Source organism: Populus nigra, chromosome 18 (genome assembly GCF_951802175.1).
Source record: "Populus nigra chromosome 18, ddPopNigr1.1, whole genome shotgun sequence".
Taxonomy (NCBI): Eukaryota; Viridiplantae; Streptophyta; class Magnoliopsida; order Malpighiales; family Salicaceae; genus Populus; species Populus nigra.
The window spans coordinates 10,095,238-10,120,027 of record NC_084869.1 but is presented as its reverse complement, the minus strand read 5'-3'; the positions used below and the strand labels follow the sequence as shown (position 1 = coordinate 10,120,027).

The 24,790-nt window shown below is 31.1% G+C and overlaps 2 protein-coding genes across 5 annotated transcripts; one reads left to right on the top strand and one right to left on the bottom strand.

Moving 5' to 3' along the window:
* The first annotated feature begins 7,355 nt into the window (after nucleotides 1–7,355).
* On the top strand, nucleotides 7,356–12,392 carry LOC133678925 (kinetochore protein SPC25 homolog). Of its 3 annotated transcripts, none has more exons than XR_009836058.1 (9): nucleotides 7,356–7,694; nucleotides 7,848–7,913; nucleotides 8,858–9,004; nucleotides 9,623–9,736; nucleotides 9,822–9,911; nucleotides 10,068–10,190; nucleotides 10,470–10,687; nucleotides 11,085–11,359; nucleotides 12,110–12,392. XR_009836058.1 is itself a non-coding variant. In XM_062101445.1 (8 exons), the coding sequence occupies exons 1-8, from the start codon at nucleotides 7,526–7,528 to the stop codon at nucleotides 11,094–11,096; spliced, it is 939 nt and encodes a 312-aa protein (XP_061957429.1). In that variant the 5' UTR covers nucleotides 7,356–7,525; the 3' UTR covers nucleotides 11,097–12,392. The 3 variants fall into 3 exon arrangements, 1 of the variants encoding a protein (XP_061957429.1); XR_009836059.1 differs by having other exon boundaries at nucleotides 11,803–12,392; XM_062101445.1 differs by having other exon boundaries at nucleotides 11,085–12,392.
* Nucleotides 11,565–21,690, bottom strand: LOC133678923 (short-chain dehydrogenase TIC 32 B, chloroplastic-like). Of its 2 annotated transcripts, XM_062101443.1 has the most exons (8): nucleotides 21,036–21,689; nucleotides 19,968–20,199; nucleotides 19,792–19,871; nucleotides 13,024–13,177; nucleotides 12,649–12,727; nucleotides 12,266–12,356; nucleotides 12,138–12,184; nucleotides 11,565–12,002 (listed from the first exon to the last, which is right to left on the bottom strand). In XM_062101443.1, the coding sequence occupies exons 1-8, from the start codon at nucleotides 21,163–21,165 to the stop codon at nucleotides 11,799–11,801; spliced, it is 1,017 nt and encodes a 338-aa protein (XP_061957427.1). In that variant the 5' UTR covers nucleotides 21,166–21,689; the 3' UTR covers nucleotides 11,565–11,798. The 2 variants fall into 2 exon arrangements, with proteins under 2 accessions (XP_061957427.1, XP_061957428.1); XM_062101444.1 differs by lacking the exon at nucleotides 12,138–12,184 and having other exon boundaries at nucleotides 11,896–12,002; nucleotides 21,036–21,690.
* Nucleotides 21,691–24,790: the final 3,100 nt, after the last annotated feature.

Below are 24,790 nucleotides of genomic sequence, written 5' to 3'. Positions count from 1 at the left end.
TTTCGCGCTAGAAATGATCATGCATGATCCCTCTAGCTAGCTTGAATATATATATAGTGATCCAAACCCTCTATCCAAAACTTTGTCAAATTAACCCCTTCACATCAAATTAAAGGTGATATGATCAGTCCTTTTATCCGATTAACCGTGAAATAAATTCCATGACTGGGAAGAGATCTCAGCTTTCCTTGTAGGGGAAGTAACAAGGGTGACTAGCTAGGCTAAATGTGCAAAGGTAGGGGGATCATACATACATGATTTTCACCCATTTTCTTGTATGAATATTAGAGCCTTAACCAAGCCATGTCCTTCTCATCATGGGGGAGGAAAGACAGGGAAAGTGCCGTTCACTTTCAGAATCTTTCAAGGCCGAAGAATGCAGTTTTAAGTGACGTTGCTTTCAAGTTTACAGCTAGCTAGGAAGATAAATAGAAATATAGTGAGGTTTTATGCACTTTCCTCTGAAAAAGAAAGAGCCTAAGCCATATAAACCACAATCTCAGGCCATCTAATCTTATTCCTACCACCATTATTACGTGATGTTGCCCTTTTATTCATAAACCTATTGAAACGACTTGGAATTGACTTTTAACTTCGCACCCAAATTTGGAACGAGCAGTCTCCTTCAATCTCAAGCTGTTGAGCAGCTCTAATGGTTACCAAAATCTTGGGTTTCTATCGACAATTAGAACCCTCTCGTGCTAATAGTAATTAAGACAGGATTAAGGACTTGATCCTAATGCAATAATCATAACAACTTGAACAAATCTTTCTTTTTCCTTTCATATTCAGATCATTGATGTTATATATTACTTAGTTATGGTCCACCTTCTGTGGGAGTTTGGATAGACAAAGCAACGTCTGAGTGCTAAGATGTTTCATCAGTTACTACTGCGTGTCACCATCCCCTATTTCTCCAAATGGACACATACACAGTAACTGGCATTGCTTCTTCAAATCTCGATCATCAGAACATCATATTTATTTATATTTGTAAGGACAAAATAGCAGTAAGGGTGATGATCATCACATTTTAACTATCGAGTAACATCCCATGATTAGCTAGCTACTGATCTGTTTTTCAAATTTCAACCAGCTCTCTTGGAGAAAGTCAGTGCTATATATCTGCTACCTCTAAATTCATGCATGCGTACGTACATGCATATATGGATCCAAATGGTGAGTTTATTATTACCGTTAGTTTTTTTTTTTTTTTTTTATCATCGATGAAAGAGAGTTTGAGATCCTATGCAACATCATCCAACATATATGGTGTTTATCAAAATAACAAGAGGTTTTTTTTTATATATATAAATGTAGTGTACCATTTTATCTATGGATTATATAATAAAAGAAATATAAATAAAGTTATATGAACTCATACATCTATATTTTAGATATATGCCTTATATTCATAGAGTTTGTCAATGAAATGAGGGTTTTGTTTGGTCACTCTTAGTGTTTGATATATTGAACGGTATTGATTTGATTGAATTGGAATTGAACTGGACAAGACTGAACTTGAACTGGATGAATAACTATCTTATTTTGTATTTAATGTTAATTGAACTGAACTGAATAATTTATCTTATTTTGTGTCTGGTAGATATTGGATAAGATAGAACAACATACTATAATAACAATAATATATATTTTTATCTTGTCTAATGTTTGAAGTATAGATTATAACATATATTGTTTTCTAAATCAAAACCTAAAAAAGGTATTCAAATATTAGGTCAAGATAAAATATGACAAAGTCTATTTTACCCTTAGTTTATATTACTATCAAACTAATATATTTAAAAATAATTCTTGCACATTATTTTTTTTAACTTTAGCTAGCTTACATTGAGTGTTAAAATAATAATATTATAATAATTCTAGTTATAAAATCGGGACTGCTTTGACAAGTTGACTAGGGACCTAGTAGACCTAAGGCCCAGAATGGTTCAGGTAAAAAATAAATAAATGAAGGATTGATAAGACCAACTCGACTCAGGATTAAACACGGCTCAAAAATTCATTGATTTTTTTTGTCAAAACGAGATTGCTTTGAATTTCTTAAAAAAAAAATTGGGTCAACCTCCTAACCGATAACTTATACCTTGTCTTGGGTCGACTCCCGAATCGAGTTTTAAAATTATGATAATAATCATTTTTATTTTTATCTTGACCCGGGCCAACCCAGTTCGACTTCCTAGTTAGGTTTTAAAACTATGATAATAACTACTTTTATCTTGACATTGACCCAAGTCAATTCGGATTGACTCTCCCAACTTGTAACTCTGGCCTTGCCCTAGGTCGACCATCGAGTTGTATTTTAAAACTATAACAATAATCACTTTTATTTTTATGTTGAACTTCCTTACTCGTGACTCGAGCCTTGTCTTAGGTCAATCTCGAGTAAAATTTTAAAATTAAGATAATAACTATTTTTATCCTTATGTTAACCCGAGTCAACGATCAACTTGACCCGTGACCCAGGTTTTGTCCCGAGTCAATTTCGAAGTTGGATTTTAAAAAATAATATATCAAAATAATATTTTTTATTTTTTAAAATTATTTTTTACACCAGCACATCAAAATAACCTGAAAACATAAAACAAAATTAAAAAAATTAATTTTAATGAAAAAAAGATTGGACCGTCCAACCAAACACTCCCTTAGGTATTTTATTTTATGTTTCTTTTTTCTTTTTTTTTATTGGAGTCGGTACATGTGATTCTAGTCAATATTCCTTTTCTCTCTCTCTTCAAATATATATATAAAAAAACCCCCTTTCTTTTTTATTGTCGGTTTAATTTATGGCTGCTACCTAGCTAGTGGGACGGGGAGCAGTCAAATTCAAGATTGTGCTTGGATTCTGGTCTGCAATCTTTCAAAAGAGATCAGCATTATAATATATACAAATAAAACCATACGTTTGTTTCGAAACATGAACGCGAACTTGAAAAAAATGTTAGCACATGCCTGAGAAAAAACAAGAATGGTGTTTAGTGTTTTTCAAATATCAAATCATCTGAAAAAAAAAACTTAAAAATTATTAATTTACTGTTTTTTAAGGAAAAAAATCATTAAAAAACATTTAAAAAGTATTCAAACAACATTGTCAAACGATGCCGTGTGGACCAATTCATGATCACACCACTAAATTATTTAAGTATAAGCTTTTCATGTACGAAAATACTATTCAATTGATGAGATGCGCTGGTCTTAGATGCAATCCTAAAATACATATATCATAAGCAACATGCAAGATCGTGCTGTTTAATTAATTATATGCAAATTATTACCCCTTCGTGTAGCTAATTTAATCTTATCCTAGATTTCCTTTCCATTTTTTGGTCCACATCACTTTATTTATTTATTTATATAAAACTAATTTAAGTATTTGCTACAAATCTTTTGATCCTACTCATTATTTAATTAAAAATTAATAGATTTATGTACATAATAACAATCTCATCATTTTTAATATGATATTATATATTTAATAACTAAATCGATCGTAAGTTTAAATCTTATTATCTTTATAATCTCTAATTAAAACAATCACAAGCCTCGTAATTAATCTTTAATTAAACAAAAAGATTAACCACAAGATATAAGACTAAAAGAGATGATAAATTTAGCATGAATTAGCAGAAATGAAAATGAAAACTCGAAAATTAAACTCTTAAGAGTGATAATATATATGCACCGACACCATTGCTGTGGAACTCTAGTTCGTGCACTACTTATACTATAGCATCTTGAGGACATATATTATCAAGTCAAGAAGAATAAAAACTTTTGAGTTCAGGTCAGCTCTGGATTTCACTGACTGATACATCTTTTCTTCTTGGTGAGATCTTATGCATGCTAGCTTTATTGTACCAAAAACAGTGATAAATGTGTTAGAAAATAGTGAGCAAGAAGCACCTCTGTACATGTTCTGGGAAACTTCAAATTTGTTTATCCTTTTTTTTCCCAGTTCAAACGTGCTTTTGGGCCTTTGGCATCAAGATTAGCAGTGAATATTTTGAAGCCGAGCTCATCGCCCTTGAAAATGGCACTGTCCTGAATATGAAAGTTGCGGTTGGATTCTAATTCCCTAATCATTTTCCATCTCTTTTCTTTTCCGGGAAAGCACAAACACTTGCCTGCTACTGATAATTTATTTTGCGAAGCCAAAGTGTGTGGTTGAAGGCTTCCTTTTGAGCAATAATTGGCTGGATATGATGAGAAAACAATATCCCAGAGAAGAGAAGATTCTGTGGATTGGGTAAACAATATATAATCATCGATGGCTAGTCAGCTATGAGATCATTTAGACCAAGAAGAGCTGCTTTTTAAGCATATATGGCCCCCGTCCCTTTCACAGCACGAGCCATAACCACACAACTGCATGGATACACACATAAATTTAAAGAAAATAAATGCTCCTTTTTTTTTTTAAGCACTTCAATGGCTTTGCCTAATCCTCTATCCTTGGTGGAAAACTGGAAATCATACTTTATTTGAGGTTTCAAATTGAATCGACCATCAAACTAGCATTTTCTCGTGCCACTCGTTTCTTTTTTAGAATGTTCTTCTCTTCTTTTAAGGTTAATGACCTAAATGGCTTTTCTTCTTTCGGCTTAAAGAGGGATATTAATTATATTTTATGAGATGAAAGATAGCTAGCTTATGGTAATATATATAGTATGTAAAATAATTATTTTAATTCAAAAATTTAAGCGGTTATGAGATTCTAAAAATAATTTTATATTAATTTTTAAAATATTTATTTAAACTTAAAACCTATACATGTTCACCACTAATTTTATTAATTTAATTAGATAAAATAAGGTGGTAAAAATTCAAATTCTTGATTATCCGATGATTAAAGATTTGATATTATATTAAATAATCATTTTAATTTAAAAGTTTAAATTATTTGATAAGGTTTAAAAAATGGTTTTACATTGCTCTTTAACATTATTTGTTTTATCTATTTTAAATAAAAAGATATGTTTATTTTTATAATTATCATATTTTTATTGCATCAAAACATTGTTTCTAAATGTTTGTGGTCACTACTCTATTACGACTGAATATTACTTAGAGACGTTGAGACTGATACATATTATTATTATTATTATTATTTTATGAAAGGAAACAATTGTTTTTATAAGTTGAGGTATGAGAGATACCTAAAACTAGTATGTAAGTGCTTGTTATAAGATATGTATATTGAACTGACTTTTATTAAAATTTCATTTAGAGAGATCATTTGTGTCTAAATTTTCTGATAATATATTTGATCATACTAAGAGAAAATGTGTTTTCATTTCGTAGATAATCAGTGACCTGTTGTAAAAAAAAAAAAAAGGGTGGGATAAAAAAAGGGTTAGATATATGGGTCTCCCTTAGTCCCATGTTTCTAGGCCTTTTGCAATAGGCCCATGACTTTTTATATTGGTCATATGGGTTTCTTGGTCTTTTTTTTTATTTTTTATTTTTTAAGTTTTTTTTAATTACATCCTTTAATAATGATTCTTATTTCCTTTGGGTTTTTTGCCCTTCTTTAGATTTTTTTTTTAATTTCATCTTTTAATATGAGCTTGTAATTTAATTTTATATTTTAATATTAGATTGATGGTAAATCAATTTTCACATTTTTTTATCATATAATAAAAGATTTTTTTGTCAATTTTTTAATTTTCTTTTATCTTTTCTTTGTTTTTTTAATTTCATTCTTTAATACGAGGTTTTTAATTACTTTGGATTTTTAACCTTTTTTGTTATCTTTTCTTTTTTGTTTTTCAATTCTATCTTGTAATAAGAAGTTTTTATTTAATATTATCTTTTAGTATTGAATTGATTTTTTTTCTCAAACCTACCCAGTGAACAAAGTCAATACATCAGGGCAATTCTTTTATAATTTAATTTAAAACTGAGATTAATCAAATAGTCAGGTCAGAAATTTTCAAGTTTGAACCATTATAACAATACCAAAAAAAACTTCAAACAATCTAAATATTATTTTTTTATATATATATATATTATTTTTTTATCCAATCACTACCTATACTCAAAATTTGCATGCCTCTTAATTAGCTATGTAGTCACTTGTAAGATAAGTAAGTTACTAAGGAGGAAGAAGTTGGAGGTCCGTCTGTCATTAATGTCTCCATCGAAAGAGGCAGCTAAAGATCTGTCATCGTGTCAATCTTTCGTCGGCCCAAGTTGACAGTTTATGCCATTTTATCTTATAAAATGTCTTGCAATGTTTTACGGTTTTCTCCATGGCTGTTACCGGATAGGTTCGACCATATTCCTTCTTCTCTTCCACGTTTTCAATGGTTTTGGAAATAGTTTTAAAACCTGGCCTCTCAGGTTGACTCAGGCTGGAACTAGACCGGGTTGAAGAAAAAACAGGGGAAAAAAACCCAGTATGACCCGGTCAAAAACCCAATTGCAACCTGTTGATTTTTGTTTTTTTTATTAAAATGACGTAGTTTTGATTTTTTTAAAAAAATTAACTCAGGCAACCCGGGCTGGGTCTAAAAACTATAGTTTTGGAAGTAAATATCTTTTTTATATATAACTCGGAATGTCCGGGTCAGTTTATGCACACCACGACTAATTCCTGGAGCCACTAAACACCTGCAAGTCCAGTAGACAGGTAAGGTACCGCGGAGATAACAGATGTGCACATTGAAGCTTAAACCCAGGATGCATAGGCAAGAAAACTCTGCCAAGACCGCTAGCATGCAAGCCTTGGTGCTTTTTTGTTTTCTTAATCGCATTGTTGTTTCATTTACATATTCCTTTTATTTTCTAAAATTAGTTTTAAATCGCTACGAAATTAGTCCATTGTACATGCACAGGGCCCAATAACTATCGCACTCAGTGTAAAAAATTAGTTTCAAAATACTTAAATTTAATTTTGACACATAAATTATTAGCTCGGATCAAATGGATATTTGATATTGTAATATCTTTTATGATTTAAAAAATAATTTTAAAAAAAGCTATAAAGAAAAAATTTTCAATAAAAATAGTACAAATCTATAATGGATGAGATTTAAATAGTATTTGAGAATGTAATAATGATTGTAGTTCAAAATGTTTTTTTTAGAAATATATTAAAATAATATTTTTTATTTTTTTAAAATTATTTTTATATCAGCATTTTAAAATAATCTAAAAATATTAAAAAAATTAATTTTAAATAATAAAAAATTATATTTTTTAGAAATATAATTTCAACACTATTCCTACACTCTGCTTTAACCAAACATAATCAAACTTGTAATCGAGATAAAACGCGTGCTAACCAATAACCATAATGCTAAACAGAGTCCTATTGCTTGATCCACCGCCAGTTCCCAGAAAGGCCGGAGCCCATAGCACAAAAACAATCATTAGTGAAATGGCTCCCTCCCGCTCAGTCCGGGAAAAGGCAAAAAAACTGAAAAAGTATACGAGAAAAGAAATTTTTTTTTTGGAAAATCAGAATGACCGCTTAGAAAAGTCATAACCCCAGCCAAAGAGAATGCAGAGGAAAGCAACGGAGACTGTACGGACTCGAATGGAGTCTCTGCGGTTGATCTGCGACAGAGATGCCAAAATCCAAATCCAGAAAGTGGACTCCTTCATGGCGTCGTTTTGCAACTCTCTGGATTCCATCAAAGCCATAGTAGAAGAAACTATGCAAAATCAAGGTCAGAGAAAGAGTGGCATTGCTGAATTCTTCACTTTACTCTAGTTAGCCCTTGTTGTTGTGTAGTTAGTTCCGGAAGTTAAGCTGTTTTGTTTTGTTTGGGGATCGAATTAGCGTTTTCAAAATCGTGTGATTCTTTTTCTTCTTTTTGCAGGGAAATCAGGGAGTTTGAAATCTAGCTTGAGAGAAGCTGATGATGAATTTGTTAAAGTTCTGGCAGGTTTGTCTCTCTTACCAATTTTCAGTGAATTTGTGATGGCATTTTCTGTGATGTTAAAAACCTTTTTTTTTTAAATTTCAATATTTGATCTTTTGAAGTGTCTGGTTGGTAATCTGGACGTGAAATCTTAATTTGTGTGTTTCAGGCAATTTAAATACGAGTGCTAATTACTTAATTAATTAATTGATTGATTGTGAATGTGCATTGTTACTTTTAAATGCTACTATGATTTAAGTTCGTGACTAAAAAATCAAATACCGAATGCTTTAAACATGCAGCCGTCATTACCATTTTCGATGGAATCTTTATGTTCTGGGAGGGCTGTATTGTTTGTTTGCAGTTAGCGCTATTGTGTTTTTCTAGTTGATTTTACTGGTGTTAGCATTAACCTCTAATGGAAGACAGAAAAAATTCATTCCCTTGTGCTGAATTTGTGTATCTGAGTAACTCTTAATCAGGCTGTACTTTAATTTTTATTTCCTTCTGGAAGCCTACAGTTGCAAAGAAATAACTTTCACTTCCCGATCATCTATTTTGATGTTTTGTTTTATTTACCATTTGTATGCTTGAGTTCATAAATTACCAGGCTATTATGGAAACCCTTAACTTAAGAAATGATATAAACTAGTGGCATAAAATGTTTAGAAGAAACAAATGTATGCTATTTGGAAGATGAAATGCTATGGTTTTCATATTTCGTCTGACACAAAATTAGCTGAAGAAGGGAAGCAAGGACATTTTAATTTTTTTATTTTTAAATTGGGACTCTTGGTTTCTCAATAAGAATGCTGGAAAAGAGAAGAGAACCGATAGTGAAATTTGTGTTTTTATCTCCTAAAAAATCCATTCTCTGCTTCAATTTTTATTTTTGTTTTCGTGAGATACAATGCTTTAAAACTGATGTCCATTTGCTTCTTCTTTTTTTAATTTGTGTTCTCTTACAGTTAAGACTCGGAAAGAGGCTAAGCAGATGGCAACAAGGGAGTCAATATCTGCTACAAGAGCTAGAATACAAGAACTTCAAAAAAGTGTTCTAGTTCAAAGAGCTAGAAGGGATGAGTATGCAACGATCATGTCCCAACTATCTCTTGGTATTATTATTTTCCTTTGTTAGCTGATTGTTAATTGTTCAGATGCTGACTCCATTACCATAACAGTGCATTTCCTTTTTATTGTTTCATTAACTAACTTTATTGAAAAGAGATTTTTGTAGCACAGACTATGCCTGTGAAATTCATGATTAAATCGTGGTTCTTAACATGAGTGGGGTTAGATTTTGGTTCCTACTGAAATAGAAACAAAGGTTTGGAAGGTTGAGATTTGTTGAATGTGTGAAAACATTTCTGACATGTCAGGGCCCTAATGAAACTCATGCAAACATCCATTAGGATGCATCAGGACTGTAGAACTCAACTATTGGTGGTTAGTTTTAATGTAACATGTGAGCTGACTACATAACCACGGCTTGTATTTGATTGGAAAAGAAATTGTTAGGTCTGAATTCTTGATGTTTATTAATTTTTAGTTTGGACATCCTCAAATTCTAGCAAGCTGTGATATTTCATATGTTTGTTTCTTCATCAGTTGATGAAACCATATTTGAGTTTTGTTTGATTTGCCTTTTCTAATCTCCTGAGCATGTAAATTATGTGGTTAAGTTGCTTATTGGTCTCTGCTCTCAGCCCTTTTCCTTTTGGCATTGTTGACAGCTTTGGCAACATCTGAAGAAATAGAACACCAAGACATTGACCATAAAAGGGATATTCAAGAGGCAATGTTATGGTACAATAGGGTTCTTGGCTTCAAAATTGAAGGCGGCCAGGGTAATCATAGCCATTGCATTTTTAATACTCATTCTCCTTTTTTTCCTCTGTAAATTCTGTACTTATGAACTCTCGATATATTTAGGGGTAAAATTCACACTCAACAACATCAATTTGAAAAATCAAGATGAGGAGTGCTCTTTCACCATTCGCCATGAAAATGATATGTACACATGTAAGTAATGGATGCATTTGGTTATCAAGTAGTTCCAATTTTCAGCTAAACTAAGTCCTTGTCCATTCTAGTTCTGATATGGGCTAAATTGTTCATGATCTGTTGTTTGAATACATTCTTATTATATGTAAAGTTTCTTTTCTGCCTAATTTGCAGTGTTGGGTTGTGATCCACAATTGAATGACACCAAACAGTTGATCCACGAGTTGAATAAAACCAATGGCTTGTTCAAATTTGTCAGAAAAATGAGAGAGAAGTTTGAAGAATCTGCATCACTTGGTAGAGTTTTAATTGTTGCATTCCTTTAACCTGCATACTTGGGAGAAGATACTTTATGAATAACAGGCACTTGCTTTCTCTTTTGTGCATCATCTTCCATGCACTTGTTCAATATTTAGACAAACATAAATGTTGGTTCCATATGACATGCTAGTTGCTCTTCTGGGACAACTGCCAAAAGTAGAGAAGTTCGATGAATAGGCTTTTATCTTTGCTGTTTAATTGCAATTTTTGGCACTCATAAACTATACTATTGTGTGTTCAATCATAATGCATTAGGATTTTTGCCTCAAACCACAACTCTTCACCAAGAATCTGCAACAGTATCTGTGTCTGCTCCAGCTCTTTCAATCTCCAGTGACACAAGTGAATCTCCAACGAAGACAAGCAAAACTCCAGATGAACATATAAGAAATTCCAAAGGTAGCCGTGGCCGTGGAAGAGGGAGTCGAGCAATCATGTCTCCTGTATCTGTTCGTCAGTCTCCACGTTTTAAGGTAACATCATTTTGATTGCATAGGAAGTTCTGTATCTTTCCCACCACTGAATACCATCTGCATAATATTTAGATTTTTTTTTCATGCAATTTAACTCTAGGCAATTAGTGGAGGATGACAATTGAAAAAATAATGGCTAGAAATTGGTTTTCAAATTGATTTAAACAACAGGACTGGATTTCACTAGCCAGTATTCCTCCTCACATGTTTGTCACTATCATTCCTTGAACTTTCTTCTCTCTTATCTTGCTCTTTCAAAGACAATCTCCCTTTTTCATCCTTAAATTTAGGCATTTTTTGCACATTATGTATTTATTACAACTCACATTTGATTTCTTTGACATTTGTGCTATACAACTTTGACTGATGGATTTTCTTGTTTTGGAATTTATGGCAGGCTAAGAAATGAAGTAGAGGCAGTCTTTTCAACTTGTTTGTGTGCAGCTAATCATTGTTTGTGACTAGGTTTCTTTCTGGCTTGATAGTTGATATGTGGCACGGGGCCTTTTTATACATTTTGGAAAATTAACTGAAAGCGAATGGAGACTCTCTCCAGCAGATCGAGTACTACTTATCAGACACGATGACCTCAACAAGGAGCCCAAGCCAGCTGCACTAGTGCATTTATGCTGTGCTTTCTGGTAATCTGAATTGATGACGGAGGAATGAAATGTAAGGGTCCAAACATGATTATGTCCCTTTTGTTGATATCTAATCTTTGGATTTCTTCTCTTTTAAAGCACAATGTATTAAAGAAAGAGCTTGGCTTAATATGACAAGAACAAAACTAATCAATACATCAACTATAATGCTTCCTTAGTCTCTTTTTTCCGCATTTCTTGTTTCTTATAAAATGGAATTATACAAACTTGTAAACTTGTGAAAATGAAATAATCCCTTTTATTAATTTCAGAAATTGAACTCAATCTTATATTCTCCCTGACCCTATTTTACAAGAATGTAGCATTACCATCCCTTTATTCTAAATGCAAATTTAAATTATCCATCACTTTTTTATTGGCCCCTGCTCTTATGAATCCCTTCATTAAGTTATACGTAAATTAATAGAGCTTCTAACTTGTAAATACACATGACTCCTAAATATGTATTCTCAGTCACATAGAAGAACATGCTGTGCTGGTGGCGGATACAGATATCTTTGCAGCAGTGCATGGGTCTGCATCCAAAGTTTCTGTGCCTCTAATTCATCATTTGCTAGAGCTGAGCAGTTACTTTCATTACAGTCTGCAAAATATTTTCCACTCACACCTTCTGTTTGTGGACTCAAAGCAACATAACATGTGGTTGATGCACCCTGCATGCACGGATTACAGCATATTTCATGTACCATAAAAACACATTTGCACTGCTAACTTCAGTGTTTTCTGTCTCTGTCTGTCTATACATGAATCTTTTTGGCAGGGGAAATGACAAGGAGGTGTGGACAAACCTGAGATGTAGATTTTAGTAACTTGGACGCAATCAAGTAAAGGGAATCTGCTGATGAAAGTTTTGTATTTTTGAGATTGTTTTTCTCATCAAAGAAAATGTTTTCTGAGAAAAATTAAATCAGGCTACCTGTGATAAAGCCCTTGTAACTATCTCTCATTATTCCAGTCTTTACGATGCCTGGGTGTACTGCATTGATTGTTACTCTTGCATTCCTTGCCTGCAAAGCATTCAACTTTTATGAGATTAACTAAAACTATCATTATTATTATTATTATTATTAACTACTAGATATTTAGAGATTGACATAAAGAATAGATAAAAAAAATCATACATGATCCCAAAAAAATAGTAAGAACTTTCTCTCATATTAATTTTTTTTTTTGAATTTTCTGTTCTCTGTTTTTTTTTCCTCTTCTTTATATGTAATCTCTCTTTTATAATGTTACAAGTATCTAGGTGAGTATCATAAAATTCTTCTAATTAAAAGGGCAGACCAGGGTGACTTATACCTTGAGCTTTGTGGCTATTTCCTTGACATGCAATATATTAGCCAATTTTGATTGAGAATATGCATTTGTACCATCATAACTGCAAAAATTGAAATCCAAATATCAAGCTTAGTTTTTGCCTAATCCCATAACAATAATTTCTTCCATTATGATTGCTCCCTCTTATGTTATCAAGTTGTTATTGACCTCTATATGCCCTATGATTTTGATTGCTCCTTGTTATTGTTCTTATGTTATCATTATTACTTGAAATGATGTAGTTATTTAGCCCAAGCTCTCACCCCTTGGTACTATTGTCTCATTGCACTCAAATGATAGATGGGTTTTTATTTATTTATTTAATATACTGAAAATAAGAAAAAGGAGAGTTCTTACTTCCCTGGGTTTAGCATTTTGCTGAAACAAAAAGCATCTCTCCTCACCCAGCTGTGAATTGCAGAGGAAAGATTTATTATTCTTCCTTGGATGCCTGTCTGCTCTGCTGTTTCTATCATTTTCTCTAATAGCAACTCTGTCAACAAAAAATGTCCTGCAGATGGCCCCAAGGTTTTACTTGATGATAAAGACTTTGTTTTTCCACTTTCTTGCTAACACTTGTTATAATAAAATGTCATATTTTCTTTCTTTTTATTGTTTCTTTATTTATTTTTCAAATCAATTCATGCTATCTATCAAGATTAAATATTTTTTTAACTATTTTAAAAACTTATTTTTATCTATTCAAAATAAATAAATTTATCTAGTTGCTAGTCTCAATATTCAAATTCAGGGAGTCAAAAGAGAGCATATCTTCTTCTTAGTCATTGTTTAGGAGTGAATTTAAAAAATAATAATATTATTTTGATGTTTTTTTCAAATAAAAAACATTTTAAAAAACAATCGTAACTATACTATCAAACATCCTCTTAAAACTTGTTTGTTTTTATAGTATCTTTGACATTTTGGTTGGATTATAGTTATTATAGTTATTATAGTGTTTGGTAAAAAAAAAAAACTGTGGAATTGGTGGGATTCACCAATAAATGAGATCCAATTTCAGTTATTGGCAAGCATCTAACATTGGTTTTTTCTTGTGGTTCCATGATAACTTCTCTTTATCTTTCTTTCTTTTAACCATTGATAACCTAATATAATAAAATAACCTTATTCATTCTTCTCAAGAGAGATACAAGAATAACTCAAGCTAGATCTATTGTAGATCTACAAATCATCTACCAAATTTCACCTTTAATTATTTCAAGAAACAACCCTAAGAGATCTACAAATCTTCATTTGGATTTTGGTGAGTGGAATCGTGCTTCATGCCAACATCAAATATAAATTGCTTTTCAGTGCTTTCGAATGAATTTGTTATCGACTTGTATGTGTGATTTGTCATTCTTTTGTGTTGTTGCTTGTTAACTTGGATATATGCTTGCAGCTTTAGAATTTTTTAGGTTATCTTTCTTGTCTTAGATTTTTCCTTTTGATTTAGAGATAGAACAACAGCTGTCTACATCCTTCATGGAAAGATGTCCATATAGTCATTGATTTTACATGGATATCAAACTTAGACAAGTATCCTCCTCTCTAGCTTAATCTTCTTCATTTTTTTGCGAGTGGAAAGATGATTTTTTCATCTTTTTTTAATGTTTTAGAGTTCTTTATCGATTAATGAACTTTGAAGTTGAAAAAGAAATATGTTTGATAAATTGGTTAAATTTTATGATAACAAGTAATAACTCAAAAAACAAATTTGGATGAATATCTTAGATTTTTATCCACGATAAATAGGAAATAGTTTTATCTTAGATAATTTATTCTTTTTGCTAATGATTAGATTACACTTAAGACATCAAGTACTTCATTATATTTTTAAAATAGCTTATCAAACAAAGCAATGAAAGGTTCTGAAAGTTAAGATAAAGCTTCTTGAACTAAAAAAATATTGCATATTTTTTGTGACATTTTCATCAAAGCTACTGAGAAAAGCTACTAAGAAATGCATGAGACCAAATACTCATTTTAAGAAAGCTGATTGAAAATTTATGATAATTGCCTTTAAAGAGAAAACTAACCATGCTTTCACCAAGGCACACTTGAATAATAAATGGGATGATATAAAAAAAAGGATTGGAGAATATAGAAAAAGTTAACTTCTAAAATTGGAGTTAGTTAGAATAGTAAATTAGGGATTATTTTTACAACTAATGAGTGGTGGAAAGAAAATTCCAGGTAAGTTGTTAATATCTTCATCTTTTCAATTTCATTTGTGTTGTTAAATTATTTTATTAATTCATTAAGTTTCATTAATTATATTCAATTTCTATTACTTATAAAATTAGAGGAGTAAAAAAGTTTTGGCATGCTGGTATTGAGTCATTGTTGGGAAAATACAATATAACATTCAGTGATATTATGGCTATTGGACAATATGCTCGGGCTCCCTCTTCAAGAATGTTGTATGATGAAAATGGTAGGGATGATGGAGTGAGGAATACTAATGATAATGATATTAATCTAAATGAAGTGGTGATTTAGACGAGGATGATATTTCTAATTTTGTTGATGATATGAGTTATATGGTAATTGAATTCAATGTTGCAAACAATAGCAACAACCATAGTAGTGGTAAGAGAAAAGCAACACAACATTCTACACCTCAAAGTGGAAAAAAAGGAATAAGAGCATAATTATTTTCATCTATTAGATCGACTAATTGATAATGTTTTGATAAAGAGTAATTGCACCTCCACTATTATGGATAAGAAGGGGTGTAGTATTGAAAAGGTGATGAAAGAGCTTTACTCCATAGATGAAGTTCAATTTAGTAGTGAATTACATATTTTCTATTGAGTTCTTCTGTTTAAAAAGCAAGAGGGAGATATGGGCACCAATGAGAGATATTGATAGAAAGTTCTTTTAACTAAAATTAATGTTTGAACGAAATTCAAAGCCTTAGACCTATAAATAAGGTTCTATCCTTTTAAATTATTTATATCATTGTATTATCCTTAAATAATGTTATAACTTACTGTTATTAAATAATTTGAGTTGTTTCTATGTATATAATTTTTTTATTTGCTTATGTAATGTGTGTTTTAACTATGACAGTTGGTTATTATATTTGTGCTATAAATAATTATAATGTCTTTACTATGCTGATAACATGAGGTTTTTATTTATTTTTAATATGGTTTATGAACCATATCTTAATGTTAACTCTTTTGTTTTAAAAATAGTTTGGATAAAAACATGGTGTTGCTATCTACTATATACTTTTGATAAGAGAGCCATGGTTGAAGTGAATCATAATGACCTCATTGCACTATGAATGTGTTGTAGTTGTTGAATTAGTTTTTTCTTCATTCTAGTTAAGCCAACCTTTTATTGTGTTCAATGTAATATGAATTTGCTTACGTCAATTATTATAACATACTTGTAATTACCTTACTATTATGTGTGTATTGGAACTTGTTTACCTAATAGTCTAATGGTTAGAACCATAAAACTTTTAGTGTTATTGTATTTGAGGATGAGAACTTTATGTGAAAATAGTAACCTTTGAAAGTTAGTTTGATAGATTCAACAACTAATGTTCAACTATGTTTACACATACATTCATTCCTATATAAATGTTGTATTGCAGTAGTGGTTACAATATCACTTTTAAAACTAATATTTCATATTCATAAGTGAACAATTGAAAGTTAGTTTAAAGCTTGTTACAAAGTATTCTCTTTTAAACTACACAAACAAGTTACACTTTTTATTTCTTGAATTATCACTATCATTACAGTTATTGAATAATGTAAGTCAAATACATCCTTTTTGTTTGTTTATTGATAGTTAGATATTTGTACTGTAAGTGAAAGTAACCATTACATTTTAATAAATACGAGTTTGTAGGTATATTACATTTAAAACATAATAAGATAGGTATTGTCTAGTGATAATTGGATATTGAATACAATACCTATATAGTTTAAAGCTCTAAAATTTCAGAATTTTAATATTTATTTTTATCTTTTTTGTACATGGGGACCTTGAAATTTGAGTAACATCTTATTCTACTTTCGAGATTTTTTTGTTACAAATAGAAAATATGATGAAATTCATTATTTATACACTTTTCAAGTTTCAAATTTTATACCAGTATAACAATTAATACACCTTGCAGATAACATATACCTTGCAGGCAGCCAAGGTCTTAAGAGAGGGGGGAAAAAGGTCCAAAGTGGCTTTTTCTTGAATTTTAGCTAGCAGGATCAAATCCAAAGATCCAAAGTTGGCATTATCATCAGTAAGATTTGAAATCAATCTAGAGTTCAATATGATATGAAATTAGTTGGTGTAAGGTTTTTTTTTAATAAGTAATTGAAACTATAAATGTTCGGATTCTCTTAGTTGTGCAATGTGTTGTAGTCATAAAACTTATAAAAAGTAATATTGAAAAAACAATATAAAATTAAAAATATTGGAAATAAACCAATAGAAAAAAAAGCTAAAATATTAAGGACTACTGCAAAATACATTACCAGGAAAACTAAAGCAATCATGATAAATTATTCTCTACCTATCTTGTTATGTTTTATAGAACTGATTGTGTATTACATATAGAGCCAAACAAACATTGATGCTTATACAAAGACATATATATAGTTGTATATGTTATTTCTATTTTATTATTAGTTAAAATATCTAGTTCATTATCAAACCTTTTATTATCTTTATTTTTTTTTAATTTTGGAGCTATTAAATTTTTTTAAAAAAATACATCTCACAACTTTAGAATATAAGTAATTATGTTCAATTATTATCATATTTGTAATAAAATTTTTCAAAAAATCATAAATTAGTTTCTTGTTAGTTATCTTGTTTTTTTTTTTGTATAACTAATAGTCTCTTATAATTTATTCTACTTATAAATATAAGAAATTATCTCCCTTTAAAGATATGAACGCCAAATGGTTTAATGCTTTATTTTATAGAAATTATGATAATATAATGAATCATGTTGTTAATTATGATAGCGCTGTCAGTAATGATAGTGGTATTGGTAATGAATACAAATGATGATGATGATGATAACGACGATAATGGAAATGATTTTGATGAGGAAAATAAATTATTGTAAAGGAGAGAGTTTGATCATCATAAACTAGTATTATGCACGGTCAGAGCTCTCTCAATGTACTATAATAATTATATATATAAAGAATATTGTATGGTTTCATACAACATAAGAATACGATGGTTAAATGAAATTTTACATGAACATTAGAAATGATGTGTAAACATGTTTAAGATGAATACATCGATCTTTCAAACTCTATTCTTTGATTTAGAAAGCCAATATGGGTTAAAAGCTTTAAGAATGATGAGTGTTATTGAAAAGGTGAACATGTTTCTATATACATTAGCATTAGGTTCTTCAAACAAGGAAGTTCATGAAAGATTTCAATATTTAGAAGAAACTGTTAGTAGACATTTTAATGATAAAGTTCTTACCACAATTTATTTACTTGCGGTAAATGTTATAAAACTAAAAGACCTTGAATTTGTAAACACACCACGTGAAATTATGATGAATCCAAGATACATATCTCATTTTAAGGTAACACTAATATACTTCCTTATCATTAATTATTTGGATTAATAAATTGGATAATTTTTCTAAAATTACTTAGAAATTGATGATTGATGCTTCTTGTTTTTCATATAGATTTGTATAGAAGTTATCGATGGCACACATGTGTGTGCTTATGTATCTGCAGCTAAGCAAATTACCATTTATAAGTAAAAAAGGTGTACTGACTCAAAAAGTAATGGCTGCATGTGACTTTAACATGCAATTCGTGTTTGTTTGAGCTGGATGAGAAGGTTGTGCACACGGTATTCGATTCTTTCTTGAGGTAATTGACAATTCCAATATCAAACTTCCAAAGCTACTAGAAGGCATTAACGAACAAAAAATCTAATATTATTGTACGTGGAAAAGTTAATGTTATTGTAATTATTTGAGAATAAATACAAGGTCATTATTTGTTATAATAGGGAAACACTACTTACTCAATTTTGAATATCCAGATAAGTATGGATTTTTAGATCCATAAAAAGATGAGAGATATCACTAGCCATAATTTCACCGGAAAGGACAAACACAAAGTTAGGAAGAAGTATTCAATCGCACTCACTTTAAAATACATTGTATAATAGAATGTATATTTAGAGTGAAAAAAAAAGGTGAAGAATTTTGCATAATATGCCCGTGCAGATTGTAGTAACATCAATGATAGTATATAACTATATTAAAAAGAAGTCGTATAAAGATATGATATTTACAGAATTTAATTGTCATCTTAATTTTATTCTCGATGGTTTTTTTAACCGAAATGATTTCACATTAACACTTTTAATCATTAGAACAATGCGAACTTGGGTTACTTGATTTTTAATTCTTTCTTCTACTCTAGGTAAAAAAATCTAAGAAATTGAAGAGATCCACATTTATGTGTTACCTCTGTTAGCGCTTTCCGTTTGAGGATAAATATTGGGCCTCGAGTCCAAAAAACTACCAGACCCGAGCAGTGCTAGGACCTATAATTTTATGGATGCCATCCTAATTTAGGTCCCATTGTCAACATCTCTTCGTCTAATTAATGACTAATCCCACCTCGACCTTAACCATTTTGACAGCTCTAATTACATTTAAACCTGCAATCAAGGTGGATAACACCACTCTTACCTTTTGTTATTAATTACTATTAATTTGTTATTTGAGGAGGTATTATCATAACCATAAAGTTAATTAAGCATAATCTGCGTCTTATCTTCTTTTTCATTATCTCTAAGCAATCATGAGTTTTATATTGTCATCATTTCCTCCTGAGATTGTAAGATAAGTTTTGGTAAGTTTTTTTTGTCTTTCCTGAAAAACAGAAAAAAAATATTCTTATTTTTTATTATTCGATGTAAGATAAAAATAATAAAGATATATATTTATCTATATATCATATAAAAATTTACTTTAAAATTATCTAAAAACATATCTATTTTTGTGTGTGTGTGTGTATATATATATATATATTGTATTTTAAAACTCAAATCAAACACAATAAGATAATAAAAAATAAAATAAATTAAAAAATAAAGTTTAATTACCCAAGTAATTTGTAGCGAATGTCATCTCAATTTTGTCTTCGGAGAACTCCAATTTCTGAGAGTATATGCCAGCATTATTTCTGCAATTAAAGTGATATTTTAGTAACTATTTCCCACTACTTTGTCTTCATGAACTTGTTGGTCACAAAAATACGAGAGAGCTACTGAATACTCACATGAGGATGTTAAGGGGTAGTCCCAGATCGAGAAAACCAGAACAAAATCTCCTTACAGAAACAAATGAGCTTATATCAGTCTCAAATATAACTATCTCTGCCTTTGGACTCTCTTCTCGTATCACTTCCTTCAGTTCATCAGCTTTTTTCAGGTCTCTTGCAGGAATCACTATTCTCAAACCTTTCTTAGCTAGTGCTCTTGCAGTTTCAACTCCAATACCTGACGTAGCCCCTTTTGAAAAAATAAAAAATTACTAACATGTATTCATACTTGTACAAGTAGAGAATAGATAGATAGCACGTGAGAATATGTGGATACACTTTCTTAGTAAGAGTAGAGAAATTTAACTAAAAACAAGCAGGTGAAAAACGATGCATGTATAATGGAAAGAAGTGATCGAGTTTTGAACCAATCAGGGAATATGTAAATAATATGATTCGAAAGAGACAAAACCATATCTTGCACCAGCCAAAAGGGCCACTAATTAAATAATCTCTGCAGAATATACTGATTGTAGGGAGAATAATGCAAAAACTATGTTCTCTTGTGCTTAGACTACTCAGAACTACAGGAAAACATGGAAGATATCAATATATTGAAGGGCAAAGAAAAAAGAGAGAAAGAAATGGTAGCTTGGTGTGGTATGAATCAGTAATGAACCATTTTGATCAACCTTTGGAAGTAGAGTGTGAGAGAAAGGGATTGAAGTTTAAACCCTTGTGTATCTGATCACGCTTGTAAGACACAACAAGAAACTCTTCAATGCTCACTTAAAGAGAAAATAAGGAGGAAAAGAAAAGTAAAGAAATGAAGGTGGTATGAGGAAGAAGGAAAGAGTAAAGGAAGATGATGGAAGGGAAAAAACGATCAATCTCGAAGGCTAAAATTCCCTCCAAGAAAACGAAAAGACAAGGGAAGAAAAACTAGGACATGACCATATTTTGATACATCCAGGCTATGATCAGCAGAAGTTGGTGAAAAGATGAAATGTAGGTGGTTTCCATCAAAATAAAGTTGTCCGTGTGTATATGTATCCTGGTGGTCAGAGATAAATTCTGGAAACTAACCAGTGATGATGGCAGTTAAATGGGGAGGGCCCGAGCAAGCATAATCTTGAATAACTTGCTCAGCAGTTGAATTTGAGCCATAACCACTCGGGCCTGCAATGCCTGCAAGGTATCGCAATGTTTCCTTCATGGGGGTGGTGGTGCCTTGGAATAGTGGACAGCGATCAAGAGAAGCAGTTTAGCCTAGAGACCACAAACTACCAAAGAGACTCTTTCTAAAAAAATAAGCAAGAAGTTGGAATGTTCTGGTGATCAAAGAAAGGATTAGTTTATGTCTGTGGTCATGACCGATTAATGCTTGACATATTTCACAAAAAAATCACACAACTCTACTGGACTGTATCACTGAAATAATTGGTTGAGACAACGTCTTTAAGGGTGGTCACTGGAGTAGCATATTCTTTAAGCTTTGTGATTGTGGGTATGGAATACCATCATTTTGTCTCTTTCTCCTTCCTCAAAGTTAACGGTGAAGCATTGTGCTTGTCGAAATGCACCATTATATATCATCATGTGTTTTTGTTTTTGTTTTTATTTCTGTTCTCATTGCTGTCTGTCCTTGCTGCTGACCATGCTTTTCTTTTCAAAGATGGTTATTTCCTTCAGATACTATTTGCTATGTCTTTGACTTCATTTTCATTTTTATCACATAAAGAATCATTTATTACATCAGAGAAAAATCCATTCAAGTGGTGAAATTGACTTATAAATAGTTTTGGACTGTATTTTTTTCCTTAATTTAGATGGCTGCGTCGTTGGTTGGATCTGACACACCCACAATTAGCCTATCATATGACTTTTTTTTAAGGAATTAATCATGCCTTGATCAGACATTAACGCGCCTTAATTCCCATATTAAGAGAGACAAGATATTGTCCATGTTGCTTGATGCGAGGAAAATTGTCAAGTCAAGAAAACATAGAAGATGGTAAACAGTGAACCACAAGATGATTTATGAAAGGCATAGTCCCAAGTAGATAGTCTATGTTTTTCATGCCAATTATTTATTTATTTACATCTTGCCAATGATTAAATAGTCATGGAAAGACTGTAAGAACCTGTAACAGTACAGGATTCATAGATTAGTTGTGCTCTCATAGAATTCAAATTTCTCTTCCTTCACAAGGAAATGAAAGAGGTCTCATTTGTCATAAATGAAGGTTGTAATTACAAAGCAACAAACTACCCAGAATTTAGTAGCACAAAGAAGAAATTCATACGAGAGCAACCACAGGAACATACTGTGTTTTGTATTTGCAATAATTTTATTAGATGAGACTTAAGCAAGCTACTTTCTCAAAGCACCAAACCGACCCACTACCTAGGGAGAGAGCGAGAGAGAGACGCTGGGATTGGTAAGCTATCATTCTAGTAGCAGTGACTGATTTGGGCAGCATTCACATTAGAAGTGACTGATTTTTGTGTAAAATTCACTGAAAGATCAAAGTCCAAATCCATGGACAGATGGGCTACTGCTCACCATCATTTTGCTTTTAACTTGAGCATTTGAATTCAAACTTATTGACTTACCCGACAGAATTGATGTGCATGTAGTATTCACTTGTGAACCTAGAAAATCTAGGGATAATTGCATGCAATATTGAGAAATACATTGAATTTTTATCGTGAAAAAAGGGCCAAGGATTTCAGACGAGAGTGCCTTTTCCTGTACAATGCCGTGTTCTTCACTTTTGCTTTTGGTCTCCGAGGCCAATTTTTTCAATCCTTCACCTTGAGAAAATGATAGCCACTGTTGGATGATTAATGTACTAAAAGAGAGTATTGAGGTTGACTCCACAACAATGGAGTTGTGAACTGGCTATGCACTAGGGCCCCCATTGGTTCCATATGCTGCTTACATTTCTCATCAATATTACGAGAGATACTGAAGCTCTTCTGTTTTAGTTTCAAACTATTATGGTATTGCTTTATATTACAGTTGAAATTATTTTTTAAAATATTTTTTATTTAGAAATATATTAAAATAATATTATTTAATTTTTTAAAATTATTTTTGATATCAACATATCAAAACTATATATATATATATATATATATATAATTAATTTTAAGAAAAAAATAATTGAATTTTGGTGAAATGATGTTTGTAATGCAATTTCAAATGACACCTAGGTAGTTGGCTTGTGCTTCTCCGTGGGCCGGATTGATTTTTTTGCAGCATAAAAAAACAATGCTCAAGTATTGTTTATGTATTTTAAAGAACGAAAAAAATTCATTACTTAACATCATAGAAAAGAGAATTGAAAAAAAATAACAATTGTCAATCCTCTATAATCAAAATGTACAAAGATAAAATTAGAAAAAAAAATCAATAAAAAAAATATCCTAAAAAACAAAGCACTAACAAAACCGAGTGAGGTTGCCAAAACTCCCAAGTAGTATCATGTGAATGAGATAATCTAATAGAAAGCAAAATAAGAAAAAAAATAAAATTTAATTTTAAAAAGAATTGAACTTTAAAGGACAAAATAAAAAAAGGATAAAAAAGTTACCAAAAAAAAAAACCCAAGCAATCAGGATCCACCTAGATCATAAGATGAAAATAACTTGATTGAAAAGAAAACTGAAGAAAATAAAAAAAATTTATTTTTTAAAACAAATAACTTTGAAGGATGTAATCGGAAAAGAAGACGATTTTAAGTCACATTAACTTTTCAAATCCTTAACCATAGTTAGTGACTAAACTAAATTAGAAGCACCGCATCTGAAAAGCTAATATTTTAAAACCCAGCTCGACTTGATAGGTTGATTTGTGACCTAGATAACTCTGTGTTTTGACCGGGTCGGATTTTAAAAGAAATTAAGGGATAATTGATCTAGTGTAAGACAATAAAAAACTCAGGTTGACCCATGTCCCGGATAACTGAGGAAAATCCAGTCAAAACTTGTTAACTATTTTTCTTTTTTTTTAAAAAAAAGTAATATCATTTTTATTTTTTTATAAAACAAAAATATTTAGCTGACTTAGGTTAACTCGAATCAACTCACTCGACCTGTAACCTAGTGCTTGTCCCTGATTAACTCTTGGGTGGAGTCTAAAAACAATGGGAAAGACCAAGGAGATCAAATTTCAATAAATCAAATGTCGAATGATAAAATAAAAAATTTAAGGATGAAAAATAACAATTAAGAGAATAAAGATCTCATCTGGAAAACAAAAAAAGAGGACAACCTAAAATTATTTTTTGCAAAGACAACATGTTTTTCAAAGTTGAAGAGAGAGAAAAAAGAGGGGAAAGAAAAAATTATCGGAGCTCCACCGTGTATGGGCGGTTGCATGCACCTTACTACTATGAAGAGGACAACGAGACACATAGAACGCCGCTCTAAAATATGATATTTGGTCATCGGGAGGCATTGCACACTTCGCTCAAACGATGTAGGCGCCTTCCAAACACTGGCGTGTGTGATGCACACACCAATAACTTTTCTTTGTTTTTTTATTTAATTTATGTAAATGCCAAAGTACCCCTAACCCCACACAAAAAGTCCAAAACACCCTTCAATCTTAGCCATAGATTATTTGATTATTTGACTTAAAAGGGCACTTTAGTAGCTATATTATGCTGAGAAAAAGAAAAAATTGAATATGCCCTGCTCTTATAGTTAAGGAAACTCAACTTTTGAGTGTATTTTTAAGCATTTTACTATGCAAATCAAAAGTTAAAAAACTCTTATATCCCCATTCAATCTTGTAATAGCAAATATATCATGTTGAAAAAAATCAAATTACC

Coding starts and splice junctions, on each gene's coding strand:
- LOC133678923 (XM_062101443.1), bottom strand. CDS start 21,165: ATGAAGGAAACATTGCGATACCTTGCAGGCATTGCAGGCCCGAGTGGT. Junction 12,728..13,023: donor AAAATGCTAAACCCAGGGAA/GTAAGAACTCTC, acceptor CAATTTTTGCAG/TTATGATGGTACAAATGCAT. Junction 12,003..12,137: donor TACTAAAATCTACATCTCAG/GTTTGTCCACAC, acceptor CCGTGCATGCAG/GGTGCATCAACCACATGTTA.
- LOC133678925 (XM_062101445.1), top strand. CDS start 7,526: ATGCAGAGGAAAGCAACGGAGACTGTACGGACTCGAATGGAGTCTCTG. Junction 7,914..8,857: donor ATTTGTTAAAGTTCTGGCAG/GTTTGTCTCTCT, acceptor GTTCTCTTACAG/TTAAGACTCGGAAAGAGGCT. Junction 9,912..10,067: donor TGAAAATGATATGTACACAT/GTAAGTAATGGA, acceptor CCTAATTTGCAG/TGTTGGGTTGTGATCCACAA.